The sequence below is a fragment of the Corvus brachyrhynchos genome, unplaced genomic scaffold (assembly GCF_000691975.1).
Source record: "Corvus brachyrhynchos isolate BGI_N302 unplaced genomic scaffold, ASM69197v1 scaffold229, whole genome shotgun sequence".
NCBI classification, from domain to species: domain Eukaryota; kingdom Metazoa; phylum Chordata; class Aves; order Passeriformes; family Corvidae; genus Corvus; species Corvus brachyrhynchos.
This window is the reverse complement of record NW_008240042.1, coordinates 1011822-1028273: the sequence shown is the minus strand read 5'-3', so window position 1 is coordinate 1028273 and position 16452 is coordinate 1011822. Positions and strand designations below refer to the sequence as shown.

General features: G+C 36.2%; 1 protein-coding gene across 1 annotated transcript in view; it reads right to left on the bottom strand.

Annotated features, from left to right (window-relative positions):
• Positions 1–16452, bottom strand: part of LRBA (LPS responsive beige-like anchor protein) — a 373544-nt gene that overhangs the window by 300220 nt on the left and 56872 nt on the right. Inside the window, exons 17-22 of the mRNA XM_017744109.1 lie at positions 14437–14529; positions 13539–13647; positions 12911–12992; positions 11149–11272; positions 10718–10910; positions 4–788 (exon numbers count right to left, since the gene is read on the bottom strand). Coding sequence (XP_017599598.1) covers positions 4–788; positions 10718–10910; positions 11149–11272; positions 12911–12992; positions 13539–13647; positions 14437–14529 — 1386 coding nt within the window. The remainder of the gene's footprint in view (positions 1–3; positions 789–10717; positions 10911–11148; positions 11273–12910; positions 12993–13538; positions 13648–14436; positions 14530–16452) is intronic.

The following is a 16452-nucleotide window of genomic DNA, read 5'->3' as shown; positions in this document are numbered from 1 at the left end:
GCTGAAATGGCAGAACTCACTGTCTCTGGCAAAGTCAGTTCTTGTTTCTTCTTATCCACACCTTCAGTATCCTCAGATTTCAAACGCACAGATTCAGGTTGCTTCTCTGTTGTTTCTTCCTGCTTTGTCACTTTGCTTTCATTAGAGCCACATTCCTTGTTCCTTTCTGCAAATTCTTCTGAAGGTAAAGGCAAACTACTTTCATCCTTCAAATCAACAAAGTCATCTTCATCTTCCACCTCTACGGCTGATTTTTCCAGTTTTTCTGGACTTGTGCGAGTTTCTCGTTCCACAGGAGTTTGCATGGCTAAAGAAGCAGCAGCGACAGCAACTGTTTCTTCCACAAGCTCATCAGCTTTGCTAGAATCTTCAATTGCTTCAGCTATTCCACTACTGATTTCTGAGACACTGGGCTTCACTGTTTCTGGTTCTGGAGAAAACTCCACACAAGACACTGCTTTTAAATCCTGCGTAGTATCCCTATCCTCCCCCTCTGATTGCTCCTTATGATTAGACCCTGAATGAGTTTGTTGGCCACCATCTGATGAGTTTTCTGTCTCTTTTTTTTCAGTTCTGCACTCTGTATCTCCATCAGTAACGCAGGAAGGAGCAGGAGCATCTTCTTTTAACTCCAAAGATTGTTGCTTTCCCTTGGTTTCAGTTTCTTTGCTAATCCCAGAGATTGTTCTAATTGGAGTCAAAGAATGTACTCCACTCCCTTCACCTCCTTTCCCTTGGTACTCCTTGTACATTTGAGAAAGACTCTCTTTGTGCATTTCAAAAGTTACCTAAAAGAACAGAGTTCAAAGGACATTAGAAATTATATATTAATGCCTGTTTTCTCTGGGAAAAAAAAAAAAAAAGAAAAACAAAACCCAAGTCAATGTTCAAATCACAAATTTATATTGGATACTGTCCTTTTCATTAAAAAAACCTGCACACTGGAGATCATTTCAACTGAGAACAGGTTTTTTCTTATGTGTGCCTGTTATTCCTGGCTAAAAGAAATTTTAAAAAGTAAATCCGGTGGCAAAAAACCCCAACTAGACTGATCCAAAGGACATCCTAAGCACAACATCCACAGAATCAGATTATTAGATTAGATTAGAATTAATTAGATTTGAAAACCTCAATTTTTTTGTGAAGGGGGATGCTGTGACAAGTAGCAGAGCTTTCACATCATTTTGAGTATGCTCAAAAATCCACAAAGATAAATAAACTCTTGGAAATTTTACAGTAAAAAGTACAATCTCACAAAATCAGAGCAGAGAGGAGCACCTAACAAAGCCAAAATCGTGTGGATTCCCAAATGACACCTAAAGTTCTCCAGGGGACATTTCCTCTGGTGAGTGCTATTCACCCCATCTCAGCCTGAGAACATCTACACAAACTAATTAAAGTGAAAAGACTTCTCTACTCCTTAGTTGAAAAAATTATTGTTGTTTCTAGGTATATAAAAAAAGGTTACAGATAGAAAAATTCTTTACATACACGCTGATAAAAGGCATTTGCCCAAATAAATAGGTGTGTTACAAAAAAACAAAATACCACTAGACCAACTTAAATTTTTATTACACTGTTATTCAATTTATTTTATCCATACCTTTCCATTTAGGATTTAGATTTATCTTCCATAACACAAGTGTTTATTTATCTGTAAACTCAGTTCTCAAAATTTTCCCGACATAAGCCCCACCTGAGGGGTTTTTTAAATAAATCATTTCTGTATCATAAACATTTTCCACAGGCAAAGCAGAGTACTGCGTTCCACTAAATATACAAACACACATTTCCTTATTCTCTTACATACTCAGCTCATTCATTTGGATTCCATCTAAAAATTCCGTGTACATGCTATTCAAAGTGATGATTAGTCAATAGGAATATTTTCCCTTAAGATGGCACAGAGAAGACAATGAAATAATTTTTCAGATTAAAAAGATACCACACATGATAGTTAACAAATCAGAGATAAGCAAAGAAAGCACATAAAAAGTGTTTTTGGTAGGTTCTGATGTCAATATCAGCTTTTTAATATACCATTTTCTCCTATCAATCAAGTATATTAAAGTTCTGAAGAAGGAGCAATGCACTATTTTAACACAACCTGAAGCATATTATTCATTAAAGTTGATTTAATTGAAACTTTAGTCTCTAGAAATAGAACTGGGATATCTCACTCCTCTTGTTTAAAAAAAACCAAAGTCTTCATGTACTAGTTTTCATTCAGTTATGTACAAAAAAAAAGAAGTGTGAATGATTACAAATGATTGAAAGTTCATCCATCTGCCACAATGGATCTATAAATTTTTTGATTCTAGGGTTTTGCTAAAAAGAGCATGTGGGGGATATTATTACTTTAGAAATACTTCCTTCCTGAATTGTACCACAATCAGAATGTCAAAGGCAACACAAAATAGATCATGCTAATAAGATGCCCACTTTTCACTTGTTTTCCAAAACATGATTAGGCAAAGCTGCTACTTTAGGTCTAATCATTACTTTTCTGAAGAAGGAATCTTCACACCTTGAACTCATCTCCAGCTAGCTTTCCCTCTTACCTCTCTCCCTGTTGCTTCCTCCATTTCCAAAACTACTAAAAAGCTTTGTTCCAGCAAGCACTAAAGAGACATTTAACAAATAAAAATGTCATTGGTTGATTTCAGCAAAACTTCTACAAACTTCCCAGAAAGCACACTGCCGCACAATATTTAACAGTGTGAATATCCATATTTTCACACATCGTTCTAGTGTAAATCTCATTAAACTCACATGCAGGAGTAAAAGCTGCCAAGTTTATGCCTTTCCCTTTCTACTCCATGAACACAGTCTATAGGGCTGGCAACTACTTTTGGAGAAATGGGCAGTCAGTTGTATCTCAGTTGGTACAACCTGAGACCTACACTTTTGCTATAACGCTTTTTTCTAGTGTGCTACCAAGCCCATCCTCCTTACAAAAACCTATTGCAGCTTCAGATTTTTCCTTACCAGCCAAATTTATCATCTGATTCACAGCCTTAAATCAACCCTGCTAGAAAATAAGTCAAATTCTGTTCTCCGTAAGTCAGGATCGTGAGCTTGCTTTTACTCTCCTCCCTCCCCTCAGAATCCTGAACTCCACCATCTCATGGTCACCGTAGCCAAGGCTGCCTTTCACCTCTGCATTTCCAGCCAGCTGTGGTCAACATTTAAAAACACAGTGTAGGGTATAGGGATGCAATACCATTTCACAATCAATTTCATCTGAAACCTGGAACAGACAATGCTTTGGAGGCCATTAGAGCAATACTGAAAATGAAACTCTGCATTGCAGGATTTTTAATTGCTACTAAAAAGAAAAAGAAACAAAGACCAGCAAGAAGGTCAATACTGACAACTTGTCTTCACAGATGGGTAATGTAAACTTATGGGCAAATAAATCCAAGCAAAATCTGATGACAATATACACAGATTTCAGAACAATGCAAGAAACTGTAAGGAGAGAAACACTGGTAAAGAAAATTAGACAGTACAGAACTAAAGGAAAACATCACTCCCCAATAAAACGCAAAATTCACTTAACAAGGATAGCAATTTCTACTTTTACTGTAAACATCAACAAGAACTCATGTTACAATGTATTAAAATAATATCCTTTAAATCAAACTCTAAAATAGCAAGGCAGAGAATTAGAGAGACAACATCCATTTTGATTGGGGATTTCCTATATAACAAAATGATACAAATTTAAGAAATTCTGTTTTGTAAAATCCAACTTTTCAACAAGGCTGTATAAACACTTCTGATCACTATATCAATCTGTAACTTGGTTTGACAGGAAACCAAGAAATAGTAGTACAACAATGGAGGCGCTGGACAAGTCTTCCCCCACATTTCTATTGCATGACATGGCATTTATGAAGCACACAAGTTCACAAAGCCAAACAATACATACAAAACACCTAAGGTCAACAAAATCAGTATCAACAAAAATGCAAAATGAAGTGGAAATTATGATTACTAAAAGCAAGTGCACTGAGTATATAAAGGTATTAAAGATTAAACATTAGGATCTGCAAGCACGCAACAATTTACAAGACAACTGCTACCTTGAAGAACCTTAAATGCACATACGTAGTTTTTTATTTTCCTTAAGGCATTTGCAACTGTAAAGCTGATAATACAAAATTAATTACCAGAAATTGTTCTAAATTAGTGAGCTAAAAGGCCAATCATTAATCTTCACCATCATTTGATGGTTAATCCATAGCTGTCTGCAATGTTTGGAATGCATCTCTATGCACTACCAGTTGAAGACACTGGTGAGCTAATAACTGCAACATTTGCCTCTGCCATTAATTTTAACTTAATTTGACATTCCACATTTACTAATTGCCAAGGAGAAAAATTAGCATACGGCAATGAGAAAGGGTAAGATGATTGACATTTGCATTAAAGAACATAGAGAGAAAATATTTTAACTATTCGTTAAGATTTTGGCCTTTTTTCCATTTTCAGGTGGGCAATTTCATAGAGTAGAGAGAGGAAGGGAATATCTTGCCAGACAGACAATTATATATATTGCTATTTCCTTCTAGACTGTGCTCAGTGCAAACCAGCTCCTGTGCTGGTTTAAATAAACTCTTCATAATAAATTAATAAACTCCTCATAATTCCAAAAAGCATCACAGCATTTTAAATCTTAACAAGGATTTTAGTGACCTGCTTTTTCCACTTCTCCTCTACTAACACTAACTGTTCAAAAGTGTAATCCAATCTCCAAACACAAACAGGCCTGTTTAGACAGGAGACACCACTATCAGAGATATCAAAACCAATTGTCCACTCAGCAAAGTAAAAGATACAAAGTTACTGTGTACACCACACACTGAGTTACAGTCTGTAACCCACTGACCTGAGGAATCTCTGGGCTGTTTCTGAGTGGTTCACAGAAGAAAGCTAAGGAAAACAAGTTAAAATATACTTTGCAGGACACTACATATGAGAGGTTTCTAGGAGTCTAAACTTCCACTGCAAGCATGTTCAGTGATGTACAAGGTGGGGGGAAACCACTGTGCCAAGATGGTTTCATGTTCCTGTATCTTGCATTTTCACCTAAGTAGTGAAATAGTGAATAGTTCTGGCTTTTTTTTTCACTCATCTTGAGAAAACAATTTCTAGAATAAGAAAGCAAGTACAAGTCATTATAATTCATAATTCTTATGAATTCTTATAATTCTTTGCTTCTCTGAGGGAGAATTTTATGTATGTTAGCAGCGTTTTATTTTCAAATCAAGTCAAGTTATAGCTTACTGTTACATTATCATACAAGAGTAAATTCAAACTGCATATCAAACATGTATTAGCTCATTTTCACTTAAGAAATTACTGCTTTTAATGACTTTAAATTGCAAGACGTGAGCCCACACATTATCGTCTCAAGGTATGTATTTTCTCACTATCTCAATCCCTGCCTCCATTCCTACAGTTCAAGGGACTGTTAAATCCTACATTGTACACATTTGATATTTAGCTATTAACAAAAATATTCTGTAAGTAAACTCAGCATTGATCACCCCATTGTTGCAATGCCTAGCGACAGGTCTTACACACTGCTCACTTCTGCCATCCTCTTCCAGTATCTCCCTATATTGTTGGCAGCCCTGCAGCAAAGACTCCATATCCATCATTTCAAATAATGGCCTAGAGACCTAATTCAGGCCCCACAATATGAACAGAGGTAGCTGCAAGTAAGGAGGAGGATTGTTTCAAATTGCAGCAACAGCAAAGAAAACCACTAACAATTCTTGAGGCTGTAGACACAGGTCCCATCTTCCAATGATTTTTATACCGAGTCATTCAGATGAGTATCCTCTCTCCCCTCAAGTCTTCTTTACTTAGGAAGGCTATTTCAGAGCTACTTGCCTCTTTATGCACCAGTTCTCTCTACTGCAAATGTTTCTGGAATTCTTCTTTTTGAGAGCTCTGACCCCTAGCAGCAAATGTCTTTTACAATCTTCTTTTAAGGCTTCTCTGCAGTTTTATAAAGCTTTTTGCCTGCTTTGTAAATTCTCAGTTTACCTTGCTCCTTTCTATTCTATCCCCATTTCTTTCAGTTGGGATTACTCAAATTCTAGCATCCTGCAGCTTTATTCATGACACTGCACTCCCTCAAACCAAGTGAATCATGAGATGGAGGAGCTCCCCATTAACCACACATGCTGTAAGAGCCCATCACTGGTACCCATCTCTGCCTGCAGAACAATGAAAATACTTTCTTCTCCCTGGAGGCATTGCTTAGAAAAGCCTTCCCACATACCTACTACAAAAGAACCTGTAACAAGGAAACACCTCATAAAGGTGACGGACTGCATCATCACAACATATCTTGGAGGGTGCACAGCTCTAAAGGAAGCTGCACATTCCAGTCTCCAAGCTCCTTCTGCTCTCCATAACTCAGGTGACACTCTGAGAAACATTTCTATGCAGCGTAAGTAATATTTATGAAAAATAACTATTTACACCCTAAGAATGAACATAATATTTAACAATTTCAAGCCTGCTCCCAGCTTTGCTTCACTGACATGTTGGGCATGGCATAAGTGAAAACCAAAAACCTGCAGTGGTACAATGACCCTCTGGGCCAGGTACATCTGCTTCCCCTGAGGGCAATGCAGACACACTTTTCAGAGGACTGAAGAATACCTGAAGCCTTCAAAATTCCTTGGAGTTGAACATCTCTGCTGTGGGAGACCCTCCTGCCTTCATGACAGGGATAAAAAACCGACAGAACTGTCCTAAGGAACTCCTGAATGCCAGTGGGATTTGGCCTTCAGATTCCAACAGCCTCTTACCTCCTAAAACTACTTAAAATACTACTTACTCCCAAAACTGAGCCACGTTCTCTGCAAATTAGTTTTTTAATTGCCACCATATATTAACTCCTCCACCACCTAATCTTTGCAGCTTTTGCCAGTTTTCCCTCATCAGACAGTGACGAAAACCTGGCAAACATGGCACACATAAATGCTCTGGTGGCTTTTTCCCCGCTTTTAAATTAAACAAGCAGGGCATGAAAGAATATACAAATTTACTTAGCACTCACAGTGTTTATAACAACTGTACTTCTTTAGACTGAAAACTGACAATTAGTTAGAAATACACTGTCCTCTAAGGTCCTACTACTAACATTTTAAGATTATACTTCTCATTCGGATCAGTGAATAAAATTTTTCCACTTAAACAGCCACAGAACTGTAGCTTACACATATTAACATCTCTGAGTCTTAACTCACTGAAAATTTCTTGAGCTACTAAAAACAAAAATCATTATTTACCTGAATTTATTTTCTTTAGCAGAAAGGTAACATGAATCAACTTTTAAGTAGTAACATATGTTTAAGGGCCTGAAATAAGCAGATGTTAGTCTTCCCAGTAGTTTAAAACATTCAGATCATTTAGGAGTGTATTATACGGTATAAATAATTATATTCTTTTAAAACTTGGGGAAGCTGAAAGGTTAAAAGGAAAGCTGTCCACCATTCTTCACTTTTTTCCTATTATTAACCCCCAAATCATTGGTCCTTTGTAAAAAGTAACAGGACTAGACAGATAAAATCTAAGGCCCAGTTAGCATGGTTGAAATGTTTAAAAAACAGACGTTCTTAGATGCTTTCACAAATCCAACATTTGCCAGTCAGAACAAACTGGAGCTGTGATTTAATTTTTCCATTAATATTTTCACTGAACTAGAAGCAACAGATTAAACACCTTTGTATACAACGGTTTAATATCTGGAAAGCATCAAAAAGTAATACGGAAATTAACAAAGTACATGAGTAATACTAAGAAATTGGGCTTTAAAAAGGTTGCACACACCTACACACTTTCTAAATTCTGAGTGCAAGGAAGCCAATGCAGTGCAATTATGCTGGAAAAGCCACTGCTGCTTATAAAACGCTGTGCAGCTGTTGGAGGAGAGGGTTACAGTGACAAACAGCTTCCCTGCTACAAAGGTGGCAGGAAATCTATCAAACTGGACAATAAAATTGCAATTGAGTTTCTTTGGCTTTTTATAGCAGCTGCATGTATCTTGATGTGTAGCTCTGCAAAACCTATCCAATTCTGTAACACTGGTCCTTTATGTACTAGTTCTTTATCATAGAATGGTGTTATAAATTAGTGGCACCAACAGCGCAGAGGGTTGTAAAAAGGAAAAATAAGCAGTAACCCAATACAATTAGAGATGAAACAGGAAAAACCCAAATTGGTTATTCTCTTAGCAATGTTAAGGAAATATTTTTGTTTCCATAATTCCCACATTACTTTGAAAGCATGCTAGAAATCAAAAACATCTGAGATGCACTTAGCATCGAACAATTTGCCCACTGAATTATGCCTACACCAGGTTATGTGTGAATCTCTATGAATCTCAATAGTGGTATAACAGGATACAAGACTATTTAAAGTTAAGTAAAATCAACAGGATTAAAAATTCATTATAATTATCTATTTATAAGGACATTTTCAAGAGCTTTTTTGTGATTTATCCTAATTTATGTAATTAACAGGCAGCTCTGAAATATCATCTAGTCTTATATGGCTAGTTGCATGAAATGTATGTATTATTTACAAAAAAAGTTCAAATGGAAAGCACATAATAAAGGTGATATTTTAAAATCTTGGTAATGGCATCATCACTCATATCAATACTGTCAAGTTAGTTTCTGGCTGCTTTTTCTGTTCAAACATTCTCATTTAGGCTTCTGGAACTAGTATTAGTACTGATGTCCAAACAAACTGAACTCCTTTATGAGTCCTTCAGTATTCCACCACCACACTTTGCCCACATTCACACACTTCCAACCTTGCCATCATTCAACTTCCTCTGAAGTAGGCTGAAAGAATAAACAGATCTTATATATTGACCAGAAAGTCAACAAAGCTAGACTTGGGGAAAACCTACAGGGAGTTACTCCTACAACCAAGGACACCTCCCTACAGCAGCACGCCAGGAACCAAAAATGAGACACACAGAATGAAGTAGGTCATCTTCTCCTTCATTACGGAATTGCACAAAAGCATACAGCCTTTAAAATACAAATAAATAAACCAAACCCACATTATCTATATCTATGGATTCTTTTGGTCTTTTGTAAAACTGTGGGGTTTTGTTCTTGATATTTGGCCATGGCATCCCAATAAAATCTTGGGTTTTTTCTCTAGGAACTCTAGATCATTGATTAACCACATTAAGTCACTGAAGAAAATGACCAAAAATCCTTTTCGACATAGATGCTGTTTAAATGAGATTTCCAACATTACGTTATCTTACAAAAAGACTCTAAGAGCAGAACTACAGATTATAAGATAATGTGCTAGTTAATTTCTAAATTCGAGACACCAAAGCTCTCTGTAAGAGCTAGAAAGGTGGTCTTCCTTCATTCACCTCTCCATCTTTCCCCAGGGACAGGTCCCAGTAATTCCCAGCAATCACACAAATGGTAAATTATGTCAGTTTTATATAAAAGTACATTAGGGATCTTAACTCTGGCCACAGCTTGCCATTGTACAATCCACCCCTGCCCTGTGCATCTTGGGGAAAAGGAGGAAACTGGTTTTTGAAGACTGCAGAGCCAACAAAAAACAATATTAAGAATGGTCCAACACCTAAAATGTGATCTCTCTCAGGGTTAAAATGTGGCCCTGGGCACTTTGCACCGGAATTCCACTTAGCTAAGTGACTGTTTAATAAAGTTATTTCACCCACTCTTATTACATAGATTTCTACAATTGTCTCCCCATAGCCCAAGAATCCACCATCGACCTCTGAATGCAATAAATAGAGCTGCAAAATAACAGGGTTCTTGATGTCTGCAGAGACTGACCTTTTTTGAGGAAAAAGAATCATGCAAAATCAAAGACCTCACAAATGCCAAAAATTCCTTAGTATCATAAAGTGATCTTTAGGATTCACAGGTGTCCTTTTCCCACTGCCAAGTTGCACACATTTAGAAACAGGTAATTTATAATTTAATTCATTTTAAGTAAACATTCTGATAACCAGAATAATTCTGAGGCCCACATTGGCCTCACTCTTTTGCTCAGAATAAGGCAGTATAAAATACCTTTTGTACTACTGTGCCTTGTTCAGAGAACCACTAATAACTTTTATGATGTAACTCTGGTTGTAACAACAACAAAATTCAGACAGAACAATAACGAAGGGTAATAGTCTCATTCATACTGCAAGGATTTGCACTCTCACCCCATATTCCATGACAGTTTAACAGCTGAAGCATCTGCCCTAACTTGGATTTCTTTGCTTTTTACTCATTTGTTTTACAGCCTTTTGATGTTACTAAAAGGTATTTTTGTTTATCAATAGCTATGGTGCGCCACCTTGTGTTCCTGCTGCTACTAAAAAGCAAAACTAGCACCAAAATTTTTCAGAAATGCTCCTGAAATTTGATTGATCTCATTTTCGGTATCAGAATAAACGAATTTGAGCAACAACAACAAAAAATATTTGTGTTAAAACAACAAAATTAACATTTAATTGTCATATATTTCAAAGTTATGGACAGTAACAGGTAAAAACACAGGGCTTTCATTTAATTACTGACCTTCACTTCAAGGTTATCTGTATGATACAGTATCACTGTATGATGCAGTACTTAAAGGTTCTAAATCTAATTACAGAACATAACAAAATTTCCCAACTATTTCAAACACTCACCTTTGAATGTGTGATTGACAGTGTGTCCACCCACACACGCCAGCCACCCCACTCATATTTTATTGCATGGTACAGCAAAATCCGAAATATGGTGTACACCATCTCAGTTATCTTCTGCTCCTCAGAAGTCTTTGGATTAAAACAACAAAGGGAAAGCATCCACTCCTGCCAGACAGAGCACTGCAACAAACTCCTACAAAATACACACGTGCTGTTAAATCATGTATTAAAATATATCTTAGAATCAAGAATTCAACACGCTTAAAAAAATTGCTACATGCAAGCTTCCCTAAATTTTTCATACTGAAGACTTTGCTGGAGTACAGAATTTGCTGAAACAGCAATGAAGCTGTATCTGCCTCATGAGTTTAATTTACTAGGAGACCTTGTAACTTGTTTTGTACACTTGAGCATAGAGCAAGCCATCTTACCTCCTGTTTTCTCTGCTGTTATTAAAAAGTTTAATCATATCCGAGAGGAAGGCTCGCCGAATCTCCAGAGTTTCTGGACACTGTGGGGAATTACGGATCAGGACTGCAATAACCTTCAAAATCTCTGTAAAACAGTAAACAAGTAACAAAATATTAGGACTAAGCATAGGATAAAACACAAGGCCTTTTTCAATAGTGTTTGTACAAGAAAAGTGATACCACGTAAAAAAGTTTTATATTGAGAAAAAGCACATCTCTATTGGAGAAGAAGGTTTAACTAAAACAAATCCCTTCTTCCAATAGTTCTCAAACCTAGTTGCCCATCGGGGGGATTTTCAGGCCTCTACAGCTGAAGAAAACTGAATTCATTGAATTATCATGTTTAAGCAACACAAATATTGCTGCATGACAATTGATAAGCTGTCAGAACCGTTTTTACATGAAGTTCACATAAAAAAAGCATCCTTCAGAAAATCAATGTATGGTAAAAATGCACAGATTTTGCTCTACCTTGATAATACCAAATTTTCAGTGAATGTGACCAACTTCCAATTAAACTTAACAGTTTCTGTTTTAAAAAACCTTCCCAATACAAAACTTTATCTCTTGTGATCACATGTTTTCTGTATATTTTGGAGGTCAAAACTGAGGGTACATTGCACTTGTTGAAGCAGTGGGGCAGTGACTGCTCTTGTTACTCTAAAAGAAGTCCCCTCTGTAAATGAATTAGGGTGCAATTCGAACACAGTCACTGTGATAGTTGCAGTTCATCTTGTACAACTTCCTTAAAGAGAAATTCCTTATTTGATAATACTACTGATCTAAAAAAGGTACTGTGGAAGTCACTCTTCCTCCTAGACCTACGTAATTTCAGACTCAACTCAGTCTCTATATAGTCTATACTGACCACAGCAGTGACTGCCAACTTCAAAAATCTTTGGAGAAAGCAACAGAAACCTGCTCACATCTCTTGCTTCATAGAGATTTACCAGAAGGCAAATAGCATAGTGCAACCAGATTTCTTTCTCCAATATCTGCTCTGCTTTCCTTCCTCTTCCCCCACTTTCTACCTGAAGCAAACCCACAACTGTGACCTACATTTAATGACAAAGCAGCTATGAAAGTGAAAAATCTGTTATTTCTCCAGGAAAAAAGTTAACTCCCAAAGCTACCATAAGCCCATTGTATTATACAGAGCACATTAATAATGCATATAATTCAGGAAAGGAGATCAGTATTTTCTCTAAGTTCAAAAGACATCTAAAGTTTCATATCAAGATATGTCCAATAAACTAAGCTTACCAAAACAGTGAGCAGATACATTTCTCCAATTTTCCATCTAGCATTGTCATACTGAATGTAATTTAAGATGAAAGCTGTTTCCATATTTCAAGTAATTTCATCTGACACCAATAAATAATGCATTCAGAATTTTGCTGGAACCTTAACATTTATTAAATCAAAGTATCCTGTGCATGCAAGTCTTGAAAAACCATTTCATAACATGACTGCACAGCCAAAAAAGGTGAGTTATGAACTACATTCACATTTAGACACATAAAATGTCCTTCAAAAAGCTATTGAGACATATTTTGTACATAACTCCAACTAAATACAAGTTATCTGTCTTTTAGTGTGAAAAAAAATGTAAAGCTGAGATTAGAAGACTAGTAGATGTAATTGATAAGCTTTTTCATTGGTGGGGTATTTTTTAAAGCAGACTTTTGTTAAGGTAGCACTTAAAAATGTGTATCATTCTTACGAGGATTTTGTATCTTCACTGTTGAATCTGGGTCAGGATGTTGTTTATGTATTACTTGAGTGCAAATCTGTTCAGTCAGAATCTGGCAAGAAAGAAGAAGATGCCATATCAATGTACAGAAGACAGCTTACTGAAAAAGAGTTGGATACAGCACAATCACCATCATTCTAAAACTCATCCCAAAAAACTCCCCACTCACTCACTTTCTTGATAATTTATTTCATCCTGTTCCTAAAACTCTGTACTCTATAAACCACTATTTTTTTTGGTTTCTCTCTTAAGTGCATACTGTTATTTAAAATACACTGGGAGATAAATGTGAATCTAACCAAAGCAATTATCCTAAGGCAAGATCATTGCTATAATAAAATTCCACATCTACATGAGCGTCTGCTTGAGACATACAGGTTACTCATTATCTAGCATTGTTCATAATGAGCATAACCAAGTTAAGGAGGGGGTAAATCCTAAGCAGTGAGCTCTGGGAGGGAAAAAAAGCAGCATTCAGCTGCATCACACTAAGGTTTAATGTCATCTGGAACATATCAGCACAAATATGTAAGCAATTTTCTAACAATGTCTTACAAGTAATTAGAAAGATTGGATTCCAACTACAGTGTATTCCTACCTCAAACAGGACATTGTATGTGGTCATGGTGAATAAGCTTGTCTGAAGCATCAGCCTCTCAGCCAACAAAGAGAACAATCCGTGTCCAAGCATGACTTCAGCTTTTCTCCTAAAATGGTAGAGAAAGATAAAATAAACTTATGCATTCAATTTGCTTTAGGGGAAAAATATTTAAAACACGTGCCTCAAGAAATACAAAATCACTGGTAAGGTATTGCTCTTGTTTGTTCCTTAAGTCTTTCACTTTTGGTGAAGGAAAAGGGGAAGTGTTCAGATTCTGAAAGGACAGGTCATTCCCTGAAGACAGCCACCTTTCTTCCATAAATGAGGTCCACTCACCCATGGGCCCAAAAAGCTGAAACACAGCCTTGGGGATTTCTTGATAAACACTGAGAAAATGACACTTTTGCCCTCATTTCACTCAAAAATGCAACCACGGATAGCAATCTCAATAGTTGTCTACTATCACAGTCAACTTGAGACATATTAAACCTAATTCTCAGCAACAGGGGGTTCCATCTCACCAGTCTAATTCTTGCTATTGATTTCACTGGAAAAGGGCCACTTTGAAAAGCAGGAAGTCACACTGCAAGTAACAATTAAATCAGCTTGATAAGGAAGTCAAAATGCCTGGACACTAGCTGACAATAACAAGCAATTCCACCATATCAAAAATATATTCATGACAAATAGACTGAGGGGTAGTTGAAGAAGAATAGCTCCTATTCAGTGAAGCCTATTTAGTGATCAACCTCCAATATGGCTTTTCTCCCTTTACCCACAAATGTGTGTTTATACATTTATACACAAAATAAACATATAGAATGTATGTGTCACAACCTACCTTTACTCCTTCCTTTCTTGGGAGGTTTAGTTTAAGACCCAAATCAGTACTTACTTTGGAGCAAGATGCTTTAAGAAATATCCCATCACTTTCAGAGCTTGCACCCTGATGCCTTCACTTTGTGATGCTAAAAGCTTGTAGACCACCCTAAATGGAAAAAATACATTGCTCTTCTATCAATGTGAAGAATAAAAAATGAAGTGTTTTGGTCCTTGTAAATCTCACATAAAAATTTAAGACATCTAAATGTATTTATCAATTACATCAAATTTATTTCATCACTTACTTTTTAGACAGTCAAGTGCTTAGGGCCACATCACTATCTGATTCTAGTTGGACTGTGGTTCATAGTATTCAACAGATCTTTAAATCTGTGAAATATGATTTAACTTTATCTACATGGACTACTAAGCTGTCTTCGAAAAAAGAAAACATTAATTTCCAAATGTTCCATGAAATCATATTGGAACAGAAGGCACAGAACTCATCCTTTACCATAAATACGTAATGATAAAATTTTTGAAAAAATTTGGATCACTTCACCAGGGGGAAGGAAAAAAACCTACCCCATTTAAACAATTCTGGAGAGTCTTTCCAAAAATATTCCATGTTACAACATGGCATTTTAGATCAGCAAGTGTTAAAGAGTTCAAAGAACTTCAAGTTTTTAGGCCTTATCTATACATAACTGAGCACTCATCACGAGTTATGTACCTTTATTTTTATACACCCAAAAATAATTCTCAGGACACCTGAACTAAGACAAAAAAAAAAAAAAAAAACCTTAGTTCTATACCAGAATTGAAGGTAAAACCTAAGGGTGACTACAAAACAGTTAGTTATTACAAATAATTCATCCTGAAGAATGCTGCAACCACAGAAACTACAGAAGGAAACAAAAAAGCAAACCTATGATGCACTGGCCATTCAAGCAATAGAATCCATTTCTCTGCTTTTCTTTACAGAACACTATCAGGGTTACCTAATTGCATAGGGAAAAAGCATTTCCTTTTTTTTTTTTCCTACATGATTGGTTACTTTAAAATTTTAAGAGAACTCCAAATATTTATAGAGCTTTGGAAAATTATTTTTAAATTTCAAGAATATAATGCCTTAATTGCAACAAGTAGATGTATCAAGAAGCATACAAACAATCCATAAAGTGACTGGAGACAACCCAGGAGCAAGGAGTGTAACAAATGAGACAGAAAAACAAAGTGATTTCTCACTGTGGACTCACTATTCATGCTGACTTGCTCATATACTTGTTAACAAAAAAGAAAGCACCTACTGCTAGTTGTTAAATAAAACCAAATGGACTGCATTGGAGATCCAACATGACATTCAAATACTTTACTATTTAGAGTTTTTATTAGTTTTCCATACATAATACATTACCATACACATGAAATCAAATCTGATGAAAATGGGTAAAAAAAATATAATAATAAAAATCAGTCTAGCACTAAAAGGGGAGAAAACAATTACAAACATGCCTGAATGCAGTCTCTTGAGAAAAGGCAACTGGAAAAAATATATGTATAAACAGGGGTTAACCAATAGGTGCAACTAAATGTATGAAATGAGACTCTGCCTTTACACAGTGAGAGAATTACTACTCCCCATATCCTTCAAGAATAGTTCTCACATTTGTTTGCCTGTACCAATTTTTTCCCCACTGTGTGCAGGCAGGTTCCTTTTAAATTAGAAAAGTTCAATACTGTGACCACCCTCTGAGAGCCACAAGACAAAATCAGTCATAACTTAACTCTTCTAGCAGATTTTCTACTTGTGCTCGTAGAATTTGCTACTTCCCCTACTTTTCTCTCACAATAGTGTTATATTTTTCTGTTTGTTGGGAAGAAGATTGCAAACAATGCATTACATAAAGTGCTACTTTTAAACAAATAGGAAGTTTTTCTGCAAAAGTCCCACAGGAAAAAAAAAGGAAAAGAAAACTAACAAGGATCAGAAGATATCTGAATCAATTTTTGCCAGCCCCCTTCCAGTTCTAAAACATCTGTAAGAACGGGAGGCTGAAGACTGAGCACCAGTAGATGAAGACATCAA